General features: G+C 42.5%; 1 protein-coding gene across 1 annotated transcript in view; it reads left to right on the top strand.

Annotated features, from left to right (window-relative positions):
- The window catches only part of DIRAS2 (DIRAS family GTPase 2), a 53,887-nt gene extending 35,904 nt beyond the window's left edge, over nt 1–17,983 (top strand). The window contains exon 2 of the mRNA XM_075599974.1: nt 11,768–17,983. Within this exon, the coding sequence (XP_075456089.1) occupies nt 11,805–12,404 (600 nt within the window). The 5' untranslated portion in view covers nt 11,768–11,804 and the 3' untranslated portion in view covers nt 12,405–17,983. The remainder of the gene's footprint in view (nt 1–11,767) is intronic.
- The last annotated feature ends 8,060 nt before the right edge of the window (nt 17,984–26,043 follow it).

Genomic DNA, 26,043 nt, shown 5'->3' with positions numbered 1-26,043 from the left:
GCACTGTGTTGTAATATACAGATCACTGTCATTTATGGACATTTCGAACTAGCCATCATGAGTTGGTGATTATACCACCGCAAGGACTTTCAATCCATTATCCTTGGACTTATACTCGAACAGTACGATTGCATCCCGACTGAGGAGGCGCCAACATAAAGACGGATTTTCGGTGCCAGGATTGAGAGAAGCCTCTGGTGAGCTGTGTCGACTCCTCGCTACCATCACCTCTACCTGCCGATTGGTAACCTCTGTATTTATCACAGTACATGCTTTTACCCTACCTATCTGATGTACGCAGATTACTTAATTTTTAAGGATAAAATGTATCTATATATACTTCCCCATGTGCGTTTTGCGCTGTTCTTTTGTTTTTCGTTTCCCTAGTACTTAGAGTGTGAGCCACTCTATTTGTTTCAGTTGTAGACGCTTGCTCCATCATTCAATACGGATTTGTATCTCAAATTTGAACTCGCTGTTTGTTTAATATTTGGTATTTGGGTATACACACTTGGTTGACATTTGTCACTTGTATGTGTTTCATCACTATCTATTTACATTAGCTGCGCACTTACAATCACCTATCTTATACAGAGAGCAGGGTTCTACTTTTACAGATAGGGTTTGGACAGGTAGATGACAGTTAGTGGTACCGAAGGAGTATAGGCAGCAACTGTTACAGGTAGCCCACTCAATACCATTTTTTTCTTTGACAAATCTGGTATGTCTGCATCAGAAAACGTTTGATATATAATCCTGCTAATGTCTTTGAAGGTAGAATTTTGTTTCACTATTTGAGTAATTACGTCTTGAACAAGACTAACATAGTAGCATTGAAGGTTTAGAGAAATGATGCATTCGAAAGAGACTTTGTAGAGCAATTAGGGAATTAAACAGCAGAATAAGGTGAAAAATATTTTCACAGTTGATAGGAAATTAAAATTAGGGAAGATAGAGAACTTTTGTGCTCAGAGCCACAGACAAGGGGGGAGAGCCGGGCCCGGTGTCTGTGGAGAGCTCGGCCAATGCTGGTTTGGGCAGCTGCTGGCTCTGGCTGCCGCCGTTGCTTCCGCCGCCAGGCCCCAGCTCTCAGCTCTCCCCAGCTGCTGCTTCCTCTTTCCACACCGTCTTCTCTCTCTCTCTCGCCGGTGCGTGCCGAAGCTGGGTTACACATCCGTGTGTACCAAGCTTCCTGCGTGAGAGATAGTTTGGCGTGGGAAGGCAGCATCTGGGGGGAACCTGGGCCTGGAAGTGGCAACAAGAGGCTGGGCCCAGCTGCTGGGCCCCAGCTCTACCCAGCCGCTTCCTGCCTCTTCCCATGCTCTCTCCCCTGCCATTGCTTGCCAGAAACTGTGTACACCCAGAGGTCAGTCCCAGTTTTCAGAGAGGCAGGCAGAGCTGGGGCCTGGCGTAGACAACCAGAGGTAAGTGGAAATGGTATTTGTGGGTGGTAGAGGTAATTGTTTCTGGGGTTGTAGTGGTAATTGTATCTGAGGGGGGATTGTGTTAATTGTATTGGGGGATATTGGTGTCTTTATCTGGGGGTAGTTGTGTTTGTATCTAGGGAGGTTGTATATGGGGGGGTTGCATCTGGAGGTGATAATACTTGCATGTTGTGGGGCTGCATCTAGGGTGGGGGTTTCATATGGGGGTGGATGTAGTGTTTTTTTTTATCTGGGGGTGTATTGTGGTGACTGTATTTGGGGGGTAGTGGTATCTGTATTAGATGGGGGTATTGCGTGTGTATTTGTGGGGGGGGCAGTGTGGGAGAGGGAATTTTATTAGTATTGGGGGGCATTGTGAGTGTGGCAAGAGACAGAGGTGAAATGAGTGTGAGGAGGAGAGGATTGAGGGAGCAGGATTGAGTGAGAGCGGGTAATTGAGTGATAGAGAAGAGGGGGAGAGAGGAGAGAGGGGGTGTGAGAGGGAGGGGGATAATGAGTGAGGAAGATAGGGGAAAAGAATGAGAGAGAGGGGGACAGATGCAGGTGTGAAAGGGGAGGGCTGGCAAGAGGGGGGGGACGCCCAGGCAAAGCTCTAGGCCTGGGACCAAGGAAATCTGTTAGCGGCTCTGCTTGTGCTCTACGTATACTTTTGATTTCCCGAGTTGTCTTTTTTATATTGACATGCTGTCACGGGTGACCAGGCATTTACACCTTTTTACCAGGATCATACATTGAGCAAAACAGGTAAAGTGAAATAAATTGGAAATTTATTTGCAGGAAAAGGTATACACACAATGGAACACAAACAACATAAGAGGAGACACACTTACTTGGGACCTGGGGTAAAAAGGTAGATTTTCCTAGCAATTTGGCACGTTAAACCAGTCTTTAGTTGACCGGGACTTAGCACAAATGCCATGGAACCCAAATTGGCATAAAGTTCCGTTACCTTCTCTCCGGAGGACTTGAAATCACTTGACCGAGACTTAGCTCCAAACGTCCTGGAACTAAAATCGTCTGGAAATCCCAGCCGTGACCACCACGTTAGTTTTTGAAAACTTGGTCCCGAAAAGCTGGACTTAGAAAATATTTTGACTTGAATTTTCTGAAGCCGGTCTCTTGCTATTTCTCCAAGAACACATTTTGGTCGTTTTGAATTTCCCGCTTGACTTCTGGCGCTTAGAATATCACTGGGTGATTGGCTGAGAGGATTCTTATAGTATATATTTTGGAGTCCATTCATAAAATCCTACAACCAATCACAGCATGGGAACTTTCTTATCAGCCAATCAGAGCAATGCCAGTCTTCTGAAGCCCGGGCAAGCGGGGATTCTGAATCAGCCAAGGGCTTGCGCAAGTTTGCCACTTTAGCCACTTGCTATTTAGAAGTCACCCGCTGGGTTAGGCTCCTCCATGTTTGATGGGGCAAATGGTAGTCCGGAGGACTCTAATTCAAGCATGATTCTCGGGTACATTTTTGGGGTATCCAGCAACTCTGGACCCCGACTTCCTAGACACATTCTGACAACACTTTCACCACAAACCCCCTCCCACCTTGAACTCATACCCTAGCAATCCCTGCTTGCTGGAATCCCTGGAAAGGCAAAAACACACAACATCATTTATTGTCGCACAATACATTTTATGCATTACACATAGCTCAATAGTTGACTCCTCTTGAACCCTTATTATGGATCAGGGGTAACCAAAAGGGCTTAAACCTTTATTTGAGAGCCTAGTTACCCCCCCCCCCCTACCGTCACACATCACACATGTTGATGTGGATTAATATATTATACCAATATCAAAATGATCAGTAATAGTGAGCATGGATTTATGAAGGATAGGTCATGCCTAAAAATTTTATTTGTTTCTTTGAGGAGATAAGTAGGAATTTAGACCAGGGTAAGGCAGTTGATGTGGTCCATGGGCACAATCAGAATCTCTTATCTGCTCTCCCATAGCATCGGCATGTGACACAGCATCATCATAACGTCACTGCATCCAATGATGGCTTGTTGTCATGGGAACGCATCACCATGTGGCGTCCCATCACCAGGACGATGCAGCTTCACATGATGCCGATGAGGAGGGCTTCTCTGTTACAGAGGCCCCGTTGTTTCTCCCAGCAATCAGTTCATTGATGTGGGGAAGTGCGCAGGGCCTCTTTAAGCGCAATACCAATTTTTGGGCGTGCAAATGCACCCTTGTACTGACCCTGGTTGCGCTACTAATGTGGTCTACTTAGATTTTGCAAAGGCTTTTAGTACGGTGTCGCACTAGAGGTTTAGTGTACAAAATAAAGTAATTGGACTCTGTAAAAATATTAGCAAGCATATTGAAAACTGGTTGAAGGATAAACAAAAAGAGAGTTGTCACAAATCAAACCTTTTCAGGTTGGGCTAAAGTCGTGAGTGGAGTACCTCAAGGATCGGTACTGGGACCCCTGCTTTTTAACCTGTTTATTAATGACCTTGAGGTTGAGATAGAGAGCAAAGTCTCGATCTTTGCTGATGACACTAAATTGTGTAAGGTAGTAAAATCATAGCATAATGTAATTTATCTCCAAAAGGACTTTGATAGACTGGAAACTTGGGCAGGTAAAAGGCAGATGAGGTTTAATACAGATAAATGTAAGGTTATGCATTTCGGAAACAAAAATAAACAAGTGATTTACAAATGAAATGGGGCAAAATTAGGTAAATCCTTAATGGAGAAGAATTTAGGAGTGCTTGAATACAGCAGGCGTAGCAATATATGTCATTTAGGCAAATAACATAATGTATGTATGTATATCTTTATTTATATATCGCCATCCAGGTACATAGCGCTTTACAATACATGTGACATCATGTGGCGGGGAAGGGTTAACCAGGCTTATAATAAAGGTCAAGCCCACTTGCTTACCCATGACCCGTGCTTTGGAGTCCTAGAGTGTCAGCTCTTGGGCCCAGGCATTGTGTATGCATTACTGTGACTGTGTGAAAAATACTCCAACCTACACAGGGCATAAGGGGTTAATGTTTATCCCCACACTCCAGTCAGGTATAAGACGGAGCCGTTTTGTTTTATTAAAAGGTAAATGGGCATGAAGGGGTTAAAATATAACTGCAGGTATAGCAGGGATTCCCCAGTATAGCAGAGTTACCCAGGTACCCTGAATCCAGTTAGGGGTTCAGGGGGGAAATCATATCATGTGTTAAATGTATGAATTATGATAACAATGTTTTGACTAAGGGGGAAAAGAGATGGGGTTTTAACCATCCCCCAAAATGTATAAGTTAGGTTTTTGAAGTAATGTCATAGGAAGTCAGTTAGATAAACAATCCATTTGCATATGAAGCAGGGGGAGCTTCAAAGGGGCAGCAGACACCTTTAGGATTCACAAGTACAGTGAGTCATAACTTAAGTCCAGGACTTCTAAGGCATCACGTGGAGATGACTCCGGCATGTCTGGGGAGACATTTGTTCTACAGGTGTTAAACCTTTTGTTCACAGGTAGGAGTGAGGTAGACTGAGTGGCATTCATTAAGGAAGCAGGATGCTATGTGGATATGGCCAGGGGTGTGGCTACAGAAGAGATCAACCTGAGTGACCTTATTAAATATGAGAATATCATGAGATGTCCTCTGCAGAATATGATACAAATTACATAGGTGTATCGGTGGGACCAAGTCAATTCTCAATTCAATTATGCTAAAAAAGTGTCTAAAGTATTGTGATCCGCACATCAAATAATAATAATATCATCAATATAGCATTTGTAGAGCACCAGAATTTGCTCATCCCCATGGATTAGACGTGCTGTTTAGCCCTGACTCTCCCCCGCATTGCCCTCAATGCATCACGGGCTATTATATGCTTTACATCACGGACGTGCCCATGCGCATACCTTGGCATCATGTTGTGGGCTCCTTGACAATGGAGGACGCTACTCGGCGCGCATGCGCAATGCATCTTGGACACAGGCGCTTGTTTACCTTGACTACTGGGGGAGGTAGCCTTGTTCATTTGCTGACGTCAGGCCTCATTGTCTACGGAGGACTGTCCAATCCGCTGCGAGTCAGTGTTACATGTGACTCTTATCTGGATGGTTATTGGTATGTTTTTATTCCTCTGCAGCTGGGTATTTTCACGGATTCTTCAGTGATTTTTAGTGGTTGTTTGGGTGTTGGTATGCACTTTGGTGGGGTATAAGTATTTGTCACGTCATTTGACCACTGCACAACCCTGAGGAAGGTCCCCTCCGTGGACCGAAATGTTGGTTGCAGTGCCCTGTATGGCTAATACATTGTTTGGACTTTAACCATCTGCGTGCTGTCTCTCCTTTACTGGACTTCAATATGGTAACTACATATATATAGTATATACAGCTCAACATATATATATATACAGCTCAACCCCCTTATAACGCTTTGCTTGGGATCCAAAGAATCACATCGCGTTACAAGCGGATCGCGTTAGAAATAATGTACAATTGTATGCATTGTACAATAAAGTATTTAAGATACCAATAATCGTGTTGTAAAGTATTCATAAATATGAAAATTGGGAGCCACACTTGCATCGCGTTATAAGCGGATTCGCGTTGTAACGGATTGCGTTATAACAGGGTTGAGCTGTATGTATAATATATATATATATATATATATATATATATATATATATATATATAAATACACATGGTGTTTTCCACGGCTACCAGATGTGTGGTTGATGCTGCCTACCTGTCCCGCTGATGTAGTTGAGGAAACAGGACAGGCTTTAGGGGTGATAGCTGGTTCCCCTGCTTTCTTCTGGTGTCAGCGCCTCCTTCTACCGCAGGCTCCAGGAGTGCTGGAAGCAGTCCCTGCGGAAGAACTCCTTCATACTCCCCCAGACATACTGCAAGCCCAGGCAAGTATATTTGATAACAGGATCATATTTATTCTTCTCCATTACAGAGTACAGCATACAGGTAGCACTGCATACTTAACACTGGTCCGGTCCCTGGACTCAAACCCTCTGCCATGGGCACCGAGGGCAGTCCCAGCTTGTGGAGCAGGGGGTATGGTACTCACTCCCACTCCCCTAGGGGAGGGGATAGAAGGTGACAGTGTCCTGTACATCTCTCCTGTGAGACCAGTCTCTCTCAGGGGAGAGACAACTGAACTAATTTGGGTGTGCAGCCCTTAAGTACCCTGGGGGAGGGTCCAAGTTCTGAGCCCATTATTGGGCAGAACACAGGCCTCAGCCTGCCTCCCCCTTGTCACTCAAGGAGGCTGCTTGCTGGTGGGGAAAACACTGGATTGGGCCTAACACTGCCTGCACTGTACCAGGATTTACATGTCAGGCAGGGTAGATTAGTAGCCAAGCCTGGCATGGCTACATACACATATTATAGCTCTTCACTCACTCTATAAGTAGCTGCTCCACATTGACAAGCCTCAAACATCTTATCAATATCACTCTTAGGACCGACATGTGTGTGTGTGTGTGGGGGGAGGGGGCTTCTCCATAAACTTGCCTTATCTTCATATTTTGTGGTTTGTGAGGAAACTACTGGAGGATAAACCTATATATAAATATCAGATCATTTGCTCCTAACAGTGAGGAGACCATGACTCGTAACAGCAACAGAAAAATATGAGGTTGTTTTTACACCCCTCCTGTTTCCTTGCAGGGAGAACACCTGATGGTACATTCCGTTGCCATGACTATAGGAGAGTTATAAGCAGATCTGTGTGTTCTATTTCAGGGGAGCGCAAACTTTTAGTGCTGTGCCCCCCCGTCTCCCTCCCCCCGGCTCTCGCGCCCCCCCTGCCTACCTTCATCCACGTCAGATGACGCTGCAGGGTCATGTGAAGTCACATGACCTGCGGCGTCATTTGATGCGTGTGTCGTCCCTTCACATGGCGCCATGGCGACGCAACACAGCAGGCTGAACCCGGAATGTAAACAGTTGCAGGGGCCTTACGCATTTAATTTAAATGCCTGGGGGAACAGCGCAGGGCCTCTGCAACTGCCCAGCAAAATCTCCCGCCCCCCCTCGGGGTCGCGCCCCCCACTTTGCGCACCGCTGTTCTATTTTATCTCAGTAACTGCCCCTCATATCTATTTCCAGTAATTACTTAATATCTAATGTTCCTCAGTTATTGCCCTTAATATCTTTTTTGCCTCAGTAACTTTCTCCACATATATATTTTACCTCACTAACTGCCCCTCATATCAATTTTACCTCAGTAACTCCCCTCGTACAGTACAGTAATTGCACTTAATATCTATTTTACCTCAGTAACTGCCCCTCATATCTATTTCCAGTAATTGCCCTTAATATCTTTTTTGCCTCAGTAACTTTCCCCACATATATATTTTTCCTCACTAACTAACGCTCATATAAATTTTACCTGTGGCTCATGTAACCAGCATGTTTTGTGCTAAACCCAGTAACGTAAATGTGTAAATTCCAAGCATAAAAATGTGTTTTAAAGTCAAGGTCTCTGGACATGCATTGTTGAGAAACACTTTGTTCAGTCCACATGTCTGGCTGTTGATGCGACTGGAGGAGGAGGGGTGTGTACTTCGTCCTGGGGACTACTTGCCATCCATCATTTTATATATATATATATATATTTTTTTTTTTCTTGTTGACTCTGGAGTTCATCCCTAATGCTCCCTGGTGCATGAGGTCCCATGTTGCTTGGAAATTAGACTTTACATATTCCAGTACAAAATACTTGTCTAAGAAAACAAATTAGCCGCCCTCATGTCTTCCTTGCAGACATGTTGGATTTTCCACCCAAATTTATACCTATAGATGTAGTAAGACTTACTGTTCTCTGTACCATGATCGCACGCAGCAGTGGTGTGGTCCGGCAGTCACACCAATTGCATCCTCGAAAACAGCAAGCGCCTCAACAGAATTAATTGTGTTAGGCTATCAGGAGAGAAGAAAAAACTATACTAACCTTGTGGAGGAGCTGCACAGCTGTCTCCATCTCTGTCTGCAATCCCCGGCAGCTTTGAAGGTAAGAAGCAATCTCCGTTTCTATCCAACCCTCTGGATGTTGTAGATTCCCGAATATGGATCTCTACATCATGAGGGGGAATTCTAAAGGGACATATTTGGTCATCTACATCATCAAGGGGGTTAGACAGTGTTAAAAGTCCTGTCCAGCCCTCTTGATGATGTAGATAACTGAATATGGTCGTATAGTTGTCCTCCTCATGATGTAGAGACCCATATTCATGTAACTACGTGTATCTACATGTATCTACGTGATCCAGGGGGTTGGACAGACTGGAGACTGCTTTTCACCTTTAGAGCTGCTGGGGATGACACACAGAGACTGGGACAGAGATGGAGACAGCTGCACTGCTCCTCCACAATATTAGTATTCATTTCCCGTTATTTATGTATTGTGCATCTGTAATATCACCCGACCCTATAGTACTTAGGGGCCCGTGTCTGTGGGTGCCGGCACATAGTTGGAGCTCTTGTAGATAGTGTTACAATGTAGCAGGTCTGCATCCTCGCATGGACTTTGATACCCTTTACTTCTCAGTATTGAGGATCCCCTCTGTAGTTACTCATGCCTCCCTTTATCAGGTAGATTGCTGCTCTGCACTGACTCCGCTAATGTACCAATATAGGATCTTTTCCCACAGCATCTGCGTTATCCCGATCAAAAGCTGATTCCCAGATCACCATAAATCACCCTGGAGTTTCCTCAGAGTCGCAGAAGCTCTGCCCCCTGGTGCTGCATCAGGGACTCTTAAAGACTTCCCCTCGTTATCCCTCCTCTCCAGAGTCAATTACCTGGGGCCATGTCCATCAACAAATCAGTTCCTGAGCACACCACGGGAAGAGGAGCAGTGTTTATTTCAGCTGTATACACTTCCAAGGGGGTTACATAAGTGTGAGAAAATCAATCTAAAAATCCCACCCGCCTGTATTATAAAAACATGCAGAATAGAGTCAGATACTTGAGAGGTTGAGCCAATAAACAGTGAGAGTGTCACTAGCTTGGGACTCTTGGACAGGAAATACAGTAGCATCAGTGTAGTCTCTTTTTATTGGGCTATGCTTGTACATACCCCATCAAACAGATGTAGCCCGGTTCCTTTTCCCCATGTCCTGTTTTTTTTCTGAGAGAAAAGGATAATGGTAAGCACCAGATGCAGGGAAAGACGTCAGTTTGTTTGTAATGGCTGTCAAGTGCTTTACATCTCCCGTAACTCCATGAAATGTATTTTGTCCTGCGGCTACGAGGGGAAGTATGTCGGGTTACTTCTGTATGGTCATTTTACAAAGATTTTGGGCAGGATTGTACCTTTAATGTGTTAAGCTCTGTGGGAGGATTTTTTTTTTAACAAATATTTACTTTGTACTGTATGTCTTGTGCTCTTATTCTCTTATCTCTGCATTGTATTTTTATTCTCTGTATTTTAATACATGTATTTTGAAATGAATGGCAGAAAAAAATAGCAAAATAAAAAAGCACTATAGATCCTAATATATGTAACAATTAATAATCAAGTGATATAGATGCATGAGAATAAATTAATGTGGGGAAAGGATATCCCTAATTTGCCTGGTGCAGCTCATGTGAGGAGTTTTCCAACTCCTATCACAGAAATAGAATAAGTGACAGAGCACAAACAGGCAAAGGGAATAACATGTGCAGCACAATACCAGTGAAATGAATGTGTTAAACACAGATAACACTCAAAACAGTGAATGACGACCTAGTCACATTAGGAGGTTAGAATTCAAACGATAAATGAATCCTTAACAGTAGGTTGGTAATGGATATGCAATGATGATCAGGATGAATACATGAAAAGACAAAATGTAAGAGTGAAGGGTGTGATATTGTATTGGATTAAAATACACAAGGCTGTACAGGTTACACTCACAATTAGCCCACAGTCAAAGGGCAGATACACATAGAACACAAAGGGTCTCACAGAAAGCTGACCGCTCCAGTCCTGCTCTCAGTGCTGTGGATACACGTCCTGAGTTTCGGCATGTGATGTCACTTCTAGTCATGACGTCAGCGCAGCAGTCGGGTTTCAGTCTCTTCCGTGTCTCCACAGGCACCAAACCACCAAACAGAGAATCACTTGGGGAGTCTCTGCAGTCTCTTAATGTAGCCTAAGGCCTTGCCCCCGCTGCCTGCTACAGCGTCCGCTGTGGCGGACGCTGCGCTCACGAGAGCCCTCCCCGCAATGGCGCCGGGCCCGCTGCGAGGGGGGGCCGCAGCGCTCGCGCGAGAGCTACTCCTGCTCTCAATAGAATTGAGAGCAGGAACTCGCGTCGAGCGGCTAGGCACGCCCCCGGCGGTTCAGCCAATGAGGGCGAACCTGCCGGGTGACGTCATGGCCGCGCCCCCGTCACTCCCGCCACGCCCCCCCGGTCTCTGCTCCTGCAGTGAGCTGCAGACCGGGGAATCGCCAGAACGCGCAGCCAAAAGCACGGGCGCGCATTAGAGCGCCGTGACCGGGGCCTTAGCCTAAGGCCAGGTCCACAGTAGGCGCGTGCACACTCACGAACGAGTGCATGATGTCACGTGCGCCTTTACTTGTGGAGATCCATGTCCTGAAGGGTTGTGCGAGGGGGGACGTGGTGAGGGCATGCCAAAGGCATTCCGGGGGGCATGCCCATGACGTTACGTGAGCGGTTTGCCCTCATTGGTTAAACCGCGCACGTGACCCTGCCTCACGCGGCAAATTCAAACAAGTTTTCTCGCCACACCTCAGCGCTCACGTGCACGTGCGATCTATGGACATGTGCAAAGGCCTCCAATTGTTTGTATTTGGCGCAAGCGAAGTCGCTTGTGCCGTCGGATCAACTATGGACGCAGCCGAACACTTTTCATTCCTCAGAGCTTCATCAGAAGCTGTAGTAGTTCATGTGTAGGTTCCTTGATCCTTATAGTCCCACAGAGATGACATCATCATGATAATTGTCAATCTCATTATATTAAACCCTGAGGGCTACAAAAATCAATACAGGCAATCCACTGATTTAAGGGAACTTCAGCACAAGCATAGCACACCCTTCTCTCTTGTATTTTGTCTTTTCATGTATTCATCCTGATTATCATTGCATATTCATTACCAAGCTACTGTTAAGGATTCATTTGAATCCTTACCACCTAATGGGAGTAGGTCCTCATTCACTGTTTTGAGCACAATCATTTCACTGGTATTGTGCTGCACATACAGTATTATTCAATGTGCATGTTTACGCTCTGTCACTTGTTCTATATATGTATTTTAAAACAACTAATAAATGGCGATCTATATAAAAATAATTTATATGTATATTTCTTTCCTAGGTGTTTCCCAGGATAGACATCTGATACACAGAAGAAAATGCCTGAACAAAGTAATGATTACAGAGTAGTGGTGTTTGGAGCTGGAGGAGTTGGTAAAAGTTCCTTGGTGTTGAGGTTTGTAAAAGGCACATTTAGAGAAAGTTACATACCCACCATTGAAGATACCTACAGGCAAGTGATCAGCTGTGACAAGAGTATATGTACTTTGCAGATAACCGACACTACAGGAAGTCATCAGTTTCCAGCCATGCAGCGTCTGTCTATATCAAAAGGACATGCCTTTATTTTGGTTTATTCTGTCACCAGCAGGCAATCCTTGGAAGAATTGAAACCAATCTATGAACAAATCTGTCAGATTAAAGGGGATGTAGAAAGTATCCCCATAATGCTGGTTGGCAATAAAAGCGACGAAAACCAAAACAGAGAACTGGAGAGCACTGAAGGAGAAGCTATAGCAAAAAAATGGAAATGTGCCTTTATGGAAACCTCTGCCAAGATGAACCACAATGTCAAAGAGCTGTTTCAGGAGCTGCTGAACCTTGAGAAACGCAGGACTGTGAGTCTACAGATAGATGGCAAAAAGAGCAAGCAGCAGAAAAGAAAAGAGAAGCTTAAAGGCAAATGTGTGGTTATGTGAAGATGCATAAGTAAAAAGGAATGATGTAGTACCACAACTCTTACAGCACTTCAAAGGAAACTAAAAGCAGCATGTACACCACTTTGCAATGCAGTCAATTTAAACATTCGGAAATAAATGGCAAACAAATAAATAATATTTAGCAGCTTCACCTCAATGGAGTTTTGGACTTTGGGTGTGCTCTAACAGTTAAAGGAGCAACCCTATCTTAATTACGTGCTGCCTGGTTTATTTAAGTGATATACAAATTAGATTTTTATCACATAAATTCCAAGTTCCATCAGGTCACATGGATAATTTAGATTTGAATGTTTTCATGTACCATTTCATAGACGTAATGAAAATGAAATGCATGTCCAATCATGCACTTTACGAAAAAGAATTCAAATAGAAAAAAAAATACACTCATTTGTGAGGTGTGAGCACAGAATGTGTGTGCTACAATTTCTCTTGCAACTGCCATGGCATCAGACTTGAATATTTAAAGAGAAATATGATCACTATAACTGTTCTGTACCTCCCTAGCATGATGCTGATTAGCACACAGATGTACTGTAGGTTGACATGTCTTGGTAATTGCTCTGACAGCTTTTTAAATCTTTCTTACCAGGCTGCCACAGTTAATATATTATAATTCTATTTGCTGTTACTTATTAACAGATTTTTATGACATCACCTTAGGAAAAAAAAATCATTCTTCATATCTATTAATAGCAGAATGCCTACGTATTTGGGAACAAGTTCTGGCATTCTGAAATGCCATTACGAGACTGAGTTTGAAATTTGATACCAGTGCAATATGTGATTTATAATTTATACAAATAAGTAATTCTGCAACTACTAATTGACACACCAGTTAGATGTATAAATGTATACAAAGACGTTGTACATCCCTTCGACGGTGAAGTGTTAATGTTGTACTATCCTCCAGGTTTTTTTTTTCTATAAGGGTACATAATAAATATGTTCACCCTGACTACAATGGCAAACAAACTTGTATTAAAATACATTTAAAAGCACATTCATTTTGTATATAACATGTCAATTCGACACTTTGCACCTTAATGAAATTGTTGAACAATATATCACGTTTTTATGGCTATGTGTCTTTCAAAAATGTAATACTAACTAGAAGCTAGACTAGTAAGGTTATAATCAGCTTACTTGAAATGCATGGTATAAATACTGTAGCTTTTATGATCTACAGTATCAAAAAATATTAACTTTAAGAAATAAGAGGTTCTTGGCGAAAAATAATCTTAAAAAAAAAAAAACGTGACCAGAATATTAAATCTAATGTTGATGGTTGTAGAATGTAAGATATGTTATGTACAATGTCCTCAATGCTTTTTTTCACATACACAGCACTAACACCACATATTTTTGCTCGGTACAGCTTTGCCTGTTTACTTCAGTAAGAGTATAATGTTCTAATTTTCTATTGCCATATCATTTAACCGTATTCTACATCAGCTTAAGATATGAAAGGAAATATCAAAATGACAACAAAAAGTTACCAATGTATGCTAATTATATTGTCAGAAGTTAAAAAAGTGTTTTTTTTTTTTTTTAGAAAATACTTGATCTGAAATGTAATATTTATGTGAATAGCAATCAGTTATTTAATAAACTATTCTGTGACCAGTTAGTATAATGCATGTTCTGTAGCTGGTGTACAACTACAACTATAATTCAATATTATAAAGAGGATGACTGCTATTCATAAAAATATTTCAATTAAGATAAATGCATCGGTCCTAGAGCCAATAGTGGCATGCTGTGTATGGCATGTGGCTAGTTAAAATGGTAATTCTGCACAATAAATATATTTTAGTAGGTTGCTTCACGTGCGGAACAGGCATTCTCTAGTTAAAACTCAACACTCCATAATCATGCCCTTCCTTGTGTAACCCCAATAGTGGGATCAGTGTTTCAAACCTTTCATTCTCAGTTTGGGAGAATATGATGTGATTACTACAGTAAGTAAGTAGGGTTTGATTTCTCTTGCAGAATGCTGTTCCACATACTGTACTTATTAAAATAATCAGGGATTCACATCATCTGATACTTACTTCACTGTAAACAGGCAAAAAATCCAGTTACATTAAAGTGCAGTTGTAGACAAATTGAATAACAAAACTACTGCTATTTTGTCTGTGTTCATATCTAAAAGTGACTTATTGGAGCTGGCCAATCAAATTGTCAAAAACGAAATAGTTATGTCAATACTGTAACACCATTGTAGTCAAGTTGTATTTTGAGGCATAGTAGAATTAGTAACATGAGGTCGATGCAGATCATTCCTAATGCGGCAAACATCCTGTCTCAGCCACTAGTACTGAATGTTTAGTAAATATGTCTCCACACCATTTTTAGAAATGCAAACACACATATGCATTTATCAGAAACACTGTAAGGAATGTGGTCTTTGATTGGCTATAAATTAAAGCACAATATGGGACAATCTAATTGTTACTCTAATACATTTTGTAGCCTATGTTTTATTAAAAAACGCTTTGCTGCATCCGGAGATCCGGGGACCGCGAGCTTTCCCATTCAGCGAGTTAAATTTTTTGGCCGTTTGCTGTGGCAGCAAGACCATGGCTTAACAGAGTCCTGAGAAAATATAATCAGGCTACATCTGTGCGTTCACGTAATGCATTCACCTTTGAGTATACAAAGCTATATGTGATAGAAGGTTGTCTACTAAATAAATGACAGCTGGTTTGTAATCCTTCTTTGAGACAAATTGGTAATCATATTAATTTAGAGCATGACTCCTGAAGAAGCATACTGTAACTTCCAACAGGAGGTGTGGGTGTTTCTAATTCTTGGATCCTGTTGGACACTGCTGTTATAAAAAAACACAGCTGCTAGCATTTCTGACTCCATCCAAATTATGAGCAGAGAAAGTTGTCCTCTATGCTATTAATTTATTCATTGTATACTGGTCAAGACTCTCTATTTACAGTATGGAGGAGACTCCCTCGCAATTAACTGAGAAATGTATACATTATTACTTTTTACCTGACAAATAAAATGCATCTAAACCCAATGCAAGTCAATAAAGGGTAAAGATACCTCCCATATTTTTTCTACCATGTGTCCGTGAGAAGAGATTGGACAGTATAATTAGTGTAGTATTTACTCTCCTTGAAAGGGGTCTTAACATTCACTGTAGCTTTATATATAAGAGATCTGATTTTTTATTTTGCACATTGATAAGACAAATGAGTGGCAGTATTTACACGATTTATGTATCATTGGCACAAAATATAACATATTTAATATTTATACAAACAAAAGCAAAATGTTGCAGTTAATACCATTAATATTTATTACAAAAGCCCTATAAAATCTGCATTTAATGTGGTATACAAAATTAAATATGTATATAACTTTGAACATTTTTCTACTAAATAATTAATGAATAACAGATATTAAAACAATTGCAAAAAATAATATTGCTCAAACCCTCTTTTCATCATGCTAGATTTCCACATAATCCATATCCCGGTGTGTATTTAAGTCATGATCGATATAATTGTCTTGATCAACACAAGAAAAAGCAGGTCCTCAAAGACAGAACTCGCAGAAATTCCATAACGGGGCACTCAGGGTTAGTGAAAAATGTTACAAAATGTATTAAATATATAGCAATGGTCAGACAGACAAGACAATAATAAAATAACTTAAAAAACATAAAACCAAACCGTCTCCTAAGCAATTAAAGTAAAGTCAGTAGTGAAGATAACAAGCTGAAAACTGTAAGATATCAAAGGAAATGTAATAATGCTCAGACTCCACATAATAAAAAAAAACACATAAGGTAATTCTAAAGATGTTCTAGCGTCACAGTAATCCCTTTAAATCTAGGAGGGGTTAATGAATTACCTTTCTTAAACAATCGGATATCTGCCCAGCCGGCAAAAATTGGAGGAATAAATAACCTCTAGTAACAATATGTATGAACCTACATGAAGAGAAGTATATAGGTCTGTATATAGTAAACACTGGTGGAATCAAAAATCAATGCTGTCTATGATAGATACTGTAGTTATATTAGCCATCCCAAGCATTGGAAATGTAGTAACTCGTAGAATATCTAGGAAATACCCAAATGGGCTACGACAGGCAATAATAGTAATATTGGTATAATGATTCATATGAGCCAACTCTAAAGTCCCATATTCATACAGACCAGTCACGTAGCTTTGGCTGAGTATCGTTGTGTCCCATTCAGTATGAGCCTGTAGGTTGACATGGTAACAGTGGTTGACATTTGTTGGTAAAAGGCACAGTAAAATGCTGACATAGACTTCAGTAGGTAAATGCTGACATGTGCCACAGGTACCTTTCTATGACCATCTATCCCAATCACAGCAGTCAGCTGTGTTCCGTGTCAGCTGTGTTTCCATGTTAGCGTTAGCAGTTGCCATGTTTCCTGCACTAGCAGTCAGCTGCGTTCAACTGCGTTCACGTTTAGCCATGGTGCCGTGGAGCCGACCCTGTTACAAGTGATTCTACCAGCGGAACTTCTGTGCTTCCATGCTACACTGCGAGTCTGATCTGTACCAGGGGACTCCGTTTCGGATTCATTGGAGCCATGTTACACTTACGCTATCCTCCGGTAGACAGTGGGGTATTTTCAGGTAGTCGGCGGTACCTGCGGCACATCTCAAGCCCCTCCTAGATTTAAAAGGTATTACTGTGATGCTAGAACATCTTTAGAATTACCTTATGTGTTTTTCTTTATTACGTGGTGTCTGAGTATTCACATTTCCTTTGATATCTTACAGTTTTTAGCTTGTTGCCTTCACTACTGACTTTACCTTAATTGATTATGAGACGGTTTAGTTTTATGTTTTTTAAGTTATTTTATTATTGTCTTGACTGTCTGGCCATTGCTATATATTTAATAAATTTTGTAACATTTTTCACTAAACCTGAGTGCCCTGTTATGGAATTTCTGTGAGTTCTGTCTTTGAGGACTTGCTTTTTCTTGTGTTGTTCATGTTGAATTATTCCAGGGAGCACCAACTTTATATACTATTTAAGGTTGGGTTGTATTTATTTTGGTTGCAGTGCTTTTCTCAGCCCTCGCTTTTTCCCTATATAATTGTCTTGCATGAATCCAAGCAAGGCCAGTGAGCAATACTATATATGAAAGCATAATTCCTATCCTATATTTTATACCCTTGTATTGTTATTGTAGTTTTATGAGTACTTTTTGCATAGAGTATGCTACGCAAAACAATTGTTTTGCTATCATTGGTACAAAATGCATATTTTGGTAGTAAAAACAATAACTTGTAGAAAAGATAAAATAATATACAGCTTTAATATATTTTCTGTTTTTTTCTGAAATGTATGCAAATGTACACAAGCTTTTAAAAAATGTACATAAATCACGAATGACAAATTTTAACACAATAGCATGGTATTTATTACAATGTACAGTGTAGCTATCAGATTGTATTTATTGTTGAAATGTCATATATTTTATTCAGAATACAGATACAAAAATCATCTGTGCCTACATGTTTCTATGTTTTCAGTGTTGTTATGAATAAAAATAATCATTCAGAAAATAAAGTTTTAAAGTACATTGAAATATGTTTGGAGAACATTATTTGAGCATTCTGTGCGATGAAACAGATTTGAGGTAACAAACCCCAAAAGACATACTATGGCTATGTGACATATTTCACATATATATTAAACTTTTAAGAATCTTATTCAACAAGTTCTGCCACAAGGAGTTAATGGTGATGCATCAGATGCTAAGCTGTAGTGACACAGAAGTACCGGTTCAGAGGAGGTATAAAGGAGGAAGTAGAGTGTTCTGGAAGTTACGTTTCAGCATGGCAGAAGGAGAGGAGCCTCTAGAGTAGAGGTAGGGGATTCGTTCCCTAAAATATAGTGAAGGTCAGGCCCCCTTTTTTTTTCAACTTTGATTTTATTGGTTTTTAACATGCATACATTATGCCACAAACCATTGTTCTGAGTGTCAAATTTTAACCACTTCACTTTTCCAACAACACTAAACACCTACACTACCGACACGCTTTATTACTCTGCGGCCAGGTCCGCAAGCCGGGAGATTTCCCGGCTTGCTAGTGGCCGCCCCTCGGCGTGCCGAGCGTCATAGACGCGCGGTCACGCGTCTTCGGGAGCGTGCGCCCCCTGCACGCGCGTCCAGGGGCTCCCCGAGGGAGCCCTGGTGTCCCGCGATCGCGGGACAGCGGCAGGGGGTTCCGGGGGACCCGGTGGACCCGGCAGCGGTAGGGAGAGCGCCCCGATCGGAGGGCGCTCTTCCGCTGCTTCGGCGCGCGCCCGTCACTCTCGGGCGCGCGCCAGGCTACTGCTGCGGCCAAGAACGGGCAAATGCTCGAATAAACTTGGCCGCAGCAGTACAAGACATCGACTGGGGGCTACGTACGAACACACAACAAAATGAACAAGACATACCGGACCATGGACAGTAGGGGAGGGGGTTGGAGGTAGGGAGGAAGGCAGGGAAGGTGAATGGGAGGACAGCAGTAGATGTGGCTTTCTCGTTTGTGGGTACCTCCGAGGTTCCTGATGTCTGTTCCATTTCACGTAGTACTTTTCACCTTATTCCCTTATTCCTATCTATAACCCTATCTGGGGTGACTGTCTCGTGTGACCTACCTGTCTGTTTCTATGTGGTAACGGATCCTGTGTTATCAAAGGAGAACGCACTCGAAACTATCATTGTAATATTGCGGCGACATCTACCCCCGGGATATCTGTCTGCGCCAGCCATGGCGTCCAGACTTTTAGAAAATTTATGCCAGTGTCCTTGACCATACTCGTCAATTGTTCCATCTGACAGACGTGCCAAATCCGATTTCTGATTTTGGGGATTACTGGTAATTCATCCTGTTTCCACAATGCTGTGATTTCGCATCTTGTGGCTAATGTGAAATGCGCGATTAATTTATGCGACGCATTTGACAGACCCTGGATCCGTCTGCCCAATAGGAACACCCACGGGTCCAGGGGGCTCTCCAAATTGAGTATCCTTTGTAACCATTCTCTAATTTGTTCCCAAATAGGGACCACTTTTGCGCAGGACCACAGCATATGTCGCAAATCTGCTCTCTCCCCACATTGCTTTGGGCAAAGCGGGGAGTATCCTTTAATAAATTTAGCTACTTTAACTGGGGTGTAATACCATTGCATTAGGACTTTATATGCGTTCTCCTTTAATGTGGTACAGATCGAACTTTTGGCTGCTGCCTGCAGGATCCTATCCCATTCCTCGTCTTCTAATGTCTCACCTAAGTCTGTCTCCCAATGTCTCATGTAGCTCAGTTTTATGTCATTAGGAGTCTAAGGACAGATCACTTCCCTGTACATTCTAGATGTAAGTCCCCTTGTGTCCGTTCCTCTGGAACACAGCTGTTCAAAATTTGTTTGTGCTGGTCTGATTGGCGATTTGATATAGAAATCTCGGATCTGGAGGTATCTAAATAAATCCTTGTTTGGTATATCCTTTGTGGACTTAATTTGTTCAAATGTTTTTATAAATTTTCTCCCCTCCAGATCTTTCAGTCGTGTAATGTCCGATTGTATCCAAATTAACAAATTATTTCTATTCAGCCCTGGAGCAAAATCTGGATTACCGATTATTGGAGTCATTAGGGAATGTTTGAAGTGAGTTTACACTTATTTTTAGTGGACTCCCACACCTTCAAGGAATTGACCATGGTCTGGAGCGGCCATTCTATTCTGTTTACACTCTTTTTTGTAGCCAAATTAGGTTGTGCAGCTCTACTGGTGCACAGCAATGTGTCTCCATCTCGACCCATCTCCGTCATTTCTGGTCTGTGTGCCACTGGATAATTTGACCTAATTGGGCCGCTTTATAATAAGCTAACAAGCAAGGTACCGCTAATCCCCCTTTCGTTGTAGGCCTCTTCAAGATACCTTTTGCAATTCTACGGCTTTTCTTGTTCCAGATAAATTTCATAATTTGTGACTGTAGGGAGAGGATGTCCGCATTCACTAAAGGTATAGGTAGATTCTGAAACAGATATAACATCCTTGGGAGAATATTAATTTTCATGTTATGTATTCTACCAACCCAGGAGATGCCACCTTTCATCCATGTCCTGAGATCCTCCCCCAATGTCTTAATTAATCTAGGGTAATTTGCTTTATACAATGTCAAATATGTCTTTATTGCACTTTTGTGATATGCACACTATAGATTGAATTTAACATTATATATTGTTATGTATTGGAAATAGTTATGAATAACCCCTGCCTTTACTTGTTTTTAATAGTCGTTATTATCAACTTGTTATTGCAATTATATGTTAGCGATATACAGCCACCTAAGCAAATGAATCAGCGATTATCTATTGTATATACATGTATATCATCTTTGGCCTAGTGCCTTTAGATCAATTAATAGCAACTCAATGTATGTAAAAACGGCTCGCATAACTTCACATGTTTTTGTTTTTAACTTTAGTTTCTATTGCGCATGACAGTGATGCTTGTATATATCGCGCGTGCGCACTTCAGTCATGAGTGTCTTGTTCCCACAATGCCATCCGTGGTTTACGGACATCTCATTGGCTGAGTGACGTCACATCCGGTTGATATCCGGTATTTCAGTGTTTGGCGCTCAGGTATTGTCACTCTTTGAAAAAGCCCGATTGCGGGTGAAACGCGTTAGAGGTGCAGGGGTTCTCTTCCCTCCTCTCAATTTTTATCCATGTCTTAATAAAGGATTTTTTTGTAGCACAGTCCAGCCTCATCGATTTTTCCCCCACATCGTAGTGCCCGCTGACTCATCTTCCCTCTCGGCACAAGTTGATTTCGTTCTGTTCCCATTCAGCTGGAGCACACAGACCCGGACATACACATGGACATATGTGAGTAACATCATGCTTTAAAGTGAGCTGCCCCATTACCATTGGTTTATTTTGTTCTTGGTGTACATCAGAGGTTTGGGGGGGTCCCAGGATATCCCCCACACAACTCTCTTTACCCTTGCTTAACCGTGGTTCATCTAGGGGTTAATGCCCAAGCTCCAAGCATGCATCAAGGATATCATGTGTTCCGGTTTTGCAGTGAATTATAACAATATATTTTCTGTGTATCAATGGGTATATGCTCTGTAGCACTAGTTACTCTTGGGGTCCTAACCTCAACATCTTCTATTTACAATGTTTTGTAGTGTTTTGTAGTCCCTTGTGATGTACACTCCTAAATATTTGATAGCGGAGGCTTGCCATTTAAAATTAAAGTTTATATCTATCAATTTCTCCACCTCTTTGGGCAGATTGATATTGTGGGCTTCTGATTTGGTCTGATTGATTTTAAATCCCGAAATTTGGTTGAATTTTCCCAGGATTCCGAAAGTATTGGGCAGAGATGTGAAAGGTTTGGACAATGTTAAAATCACGTCGTCCGCGTACATCGCCACTTTATGTGACTGATCACCCGTTGGTATTCCTGCTATATCTGGACTGCGCCTGATGTGCGCCACCAGGAGCCCTATGCAGAGGGCGAACAGCAACGGGGACAGGGGGCAACCCTGTCTTGTTCCGCTACGAATATTAAATTGTTCTGAGGGGAACACCCTTGCCGTTGCACCCTTGCCGTCGGGTCCTCGTACAGTGCTAAAATGGCTTTTAGCAGGCAACCTTCAAAACCAAATACATTCAGTGTCTCTTCTAAGTAGGGCCAGTCTATTCTATCGAAGGCTTTCTCAGCGTCCAGACTTAACACTAGGGATTGGATGTTTTTCTTTTTGGCCAAATCAATCAAATCTATTATCCTCCTAGTGTTGTCTGCCGCCTGTCTGCCTCAGATAAACCCTACTTGATCCGTGTGAATTAATCTGGGAAGGATGTTACCCACCCTGTTTGCTATACGTTTGGAGTAAATTTTAACATCTGAGTTTATCAGTGAAATGGGCCAGTAGCTATTACAGTCTGCCGGGTCCTTACCAGATTTGTGGATCAATGAAATCGAGGCATGTACAGTAGCATTTGTGTTGGGAAGGAGGCCCCTGCCAGTATCTCATTGAATAATTTCAGTAGCTGGGGTGCCAATAATTTAGGGTATTTTTTATAATATAAATTAGAGAAGCCATCTGGCCCTGGCGCTTTAGCTGGTTTCAGGGACTTTATTACCTCTGCTAATTCTTCGTATGTAAAATCTCCCTGTAACGCTTCCTTCTCATCTCTGCTCAAGCTGGGTAACTTTGCCTCTGTCAGAAATGTTTTAAGCATCTCTTTTGTTTTGTGGTTGTGGGCGACCTTATTCCCATCATATAATGTTTCGTAATAAGTTTTAAATTCTTCTACAATTTTCCTAGGGTTGGACGTAAGGTCACCCTTCTGTGTTCTGATTGTGAATGTGATAATTTGGAATCTTGTTTTTAAGCTTGTTGGCAAGTAAGGTATCTGGCTTGTTAGCTTTTTCGTAAAATTTTCGCCTAGACCAGGCCATTTCCTTCTCAGCGTGGGAGGATAGAAGGAGATTGAGTTTTGTTTTGGTGTCTAATAACTGTTTCAAAATATGTTCCTGTTTACTTATTTTGTGGAGGGCCGCGAGATCTGCTAGCTGATTTTCCAATTCTTTAATCTTACTCTCGCGCTCCTGTTTGCGTTTGGCAGCCAAATTCATTAATATTCCCCTGAGGGTGGCTTTATGGGCCTCCCACAGCGTGGTCTGTGACCCCACACTCCCCCCATTCTCTCTGAAGTAGTCCTTAATTCTATCACCCACTTCCCGTTCCAAATCAGGTATTTTCAATAGGAGCTCATTGAGCTTCCAGTTCGCTCTAGATCTGTCTAGGGGTATTAATGTGCATCGCAGCTCTATAGATGCATGGTCAGACCATGAAATATCATGTATCTCTGTCCGAGAGACCCTCGGGACCATTCTATTTGACACAAGAAACTAATCTATCCTGCTGTATCTGTTGTGAGGGTGTGAATAGAAAGTGTATTCCTTCACCCCGTGGTGTTGTTCCCTCCAGATATCCAGAAGTTGACAATCTCTCAACCCCTGTGATATTGTTAGTAGGTCCTGTCTGTGAGTTGTGTTAGTCTTTGTGCTTCTGTCCAAGTCAGTGTTGAGTGTCCGATTTAGATCCCCTGCTAGAATGATATTCCCTTTTGCTACTTGACTTAATTTGTTAAAAAAAAGTGGTTAATGAAGTCGGCCTCCTGTTCGCAAAGGGCATATAATGCTACTAACATGACGGGGTGACCCATTATAGTTCCTGTCACTATGACGTACCGCCCCTCCATGTCTGTGTGTGTTCCATCTACTAATAGATGCCTCGTTTTTTGATCTGGGCGGATGCCAAAAAGCTCTGTCTGAAGTCTCTATCTAGGAATTTGGGATTGTTCGTCCTTGAGAAATGCGTCTCTTGAAGGAACAGAATTTCTGCGCCTTTACGTTTATAATCTTTTAATGCTGACTTTCTTTTTGATTGGCTATTGAACCCTTTAACGTTATGTGAAATCAACACTAGTTCTCTACTCATCTGTAATCTTGTGACTGTTACTCTGCTGAACTCTGCTGTCCCTTCTGTCGTTGTCTCCTTCGCTGGAGCCATACCCCGTCTCTGTTTTATTCTTTTTTGTTGCTGTCCCGTGGGAAACTGGGAAAAGGGGAACGCACTAGGGAAAACAGGGGGGCACATAAACACCATATAACAAACAACGAAACTTAACAGTCCTTGGCGCCATACTTCTACCCCTATGACCCCGAGTCCAATGCCTTTGGGCTCTCTCCAATCCTGATGTTTTTCTCGTGCTCTCTTGTCATCGTTAGTCTTCCACCTGAGAGCTTTAGCCCAAAGGTCTTTGCTGGTAATATGGAGAGCCCTCCTCTCCACACCCAGCCATCAGCCCATACGAACTTCAGAGGAGGTCCCTTCCCCTTAACTCCTGCCCCACTCTCCTGAGACTCTCAAAGTCCAAACCATCTATTAACTATCATTAACTATTAACTGTTATATTAACCCAAGCTCTATCCACTATATTATAAGGCTCCCAGCTACTTTATCTCTTTCGTAGCCCTTCACTTCACTACTGGTACTCGTGGTCAGGCCCCCTTTTATTGTGTTGTTGTCTTGGATAGTGTCCCATCAGTTACGATCCCATAGTATAGCCAGAGAAGAAGAGCATGTCCCAGTAAAGGGAATGCAGACATGCCTCGGTGGGAAAAGCAGAAAAGCCACCAGGCTTTCTGGTGATCAGCCCTACAAGTGTATCCCTATCCACAGTATTCAAACTCCCCTGAGGAAGTGGCAGTCTCAGAACAGGGTAGGAAAGTAACAGTAATGTTACACAGAACAGGCCAGGATCTCAGCAGGGGCCGCCAAGATCGTATAAAGGGGGCCAAGTCCACAGTATGAAGCCGCTACTATATCAAGGAAATATGCCTCCTACGAATGTTTAGTGGGCACTCCGGAAAGACAAGTATCAAGAGTGATAAAGCTGCCTTATATTTTAACCTGGTCTGTAACTGTTACATATGCCTACAACATGTATTATCTTTAGCTGTGCATACAATTTCTTGGATATAATAGATGTAGCCAGGTCCCCTCTGGTCCTCCGTCCCCCCCCCCTTACCTCCGCTGCCATGGGGGTGTTGTGGGAGGCAACGGGCTCTCCGACGGCTCCCTCCGCAGGACGCCGCCATGTTCTAGGTTCTTGCGCATGCGCGGAAGCTTGTGCATGCGCAGAAGGCCATTACAGGGATTGAAAAAGGACAGAATAGGCGTTCCGTAGTTCAGATAGTCCCCACAGTTGCACATGTGCAGTATAGATTGCGCACGCGGCAGCAATGTTAAAGAGGTCCTGCGGGGACTACAATACCCAGCAGCCACTGGGGCTGCTAAGCATGTGAGGCCACAGAAGCCAATTGGGCTTGGAGCTTCCTCTGGGGGGAAAGATACATTTTGGCGCACTCAGGACAGGAAATGCAGTTGGAGCTGGGTCAGGGTTAGGGGAGGTTGTGTGTGCAGAGGTCTGGGACCCACTGCACTAGGCCAGGTAATCCCCTAGGCCTCAACTCAAGAGCATAGTGTGTGGCTGCTACAGGGACAGACCCTTAGGTAGGGACCCTGCCCATTTAGTTGTTTGCTAGATCAGGGACGCAATGCTGCGTGCGCCCTGATGGTTGTGGTCTCGGACCAGACGCAATAAGAAAATAAGAGACTGTCTTCATGGTGGGACCGTCCGTCGGGACACCACCCCACACGGAGGCGGATTCATAACGGGATCAGCGGATCCATTCTATTTTTCATAACATACTTGAAAACGAGAGGTAACTCTCAATTTATTACCCCCTTGTAAAACATTTTATAAATAAAATAAATAAATAGTGGTAGGGATGAAATGAAGTATAACTTTGTCAATCTACATGTAACAGTGACTGCAATGTTCCTAAGCATGGGAACGTAAATATGGATCCATAGGATTCAATGACAGTGTTGATGCAGAATATCACATTATATCCCACCGTAATATAGCAAGCCAATCCATTTTAAAACCCCACATACAGTACACAGCAGCACAAAAGCCTTCGACAAGCTTTCATTAAACACATCCCTTTCCCTCCAATCTTTTATTAC

Source organism: Ascaphus truei, chromosome 1 (genome assembly GCF_040206685.1).
Source record: "Ascaphus truei isolate aAscTru1 chromosome 1, aAscTru1.hap1, whole genome shotgun sequence".
Lineage (NCBI taxonomy): Eukaryota > Metazoa > Chordata > Amphibia > Anura > Ascaphidae > Ascaphus > Ascaphus truei.
This window is presented reverse-complemented; position numbering and strand designations above follow the sequence as displayed.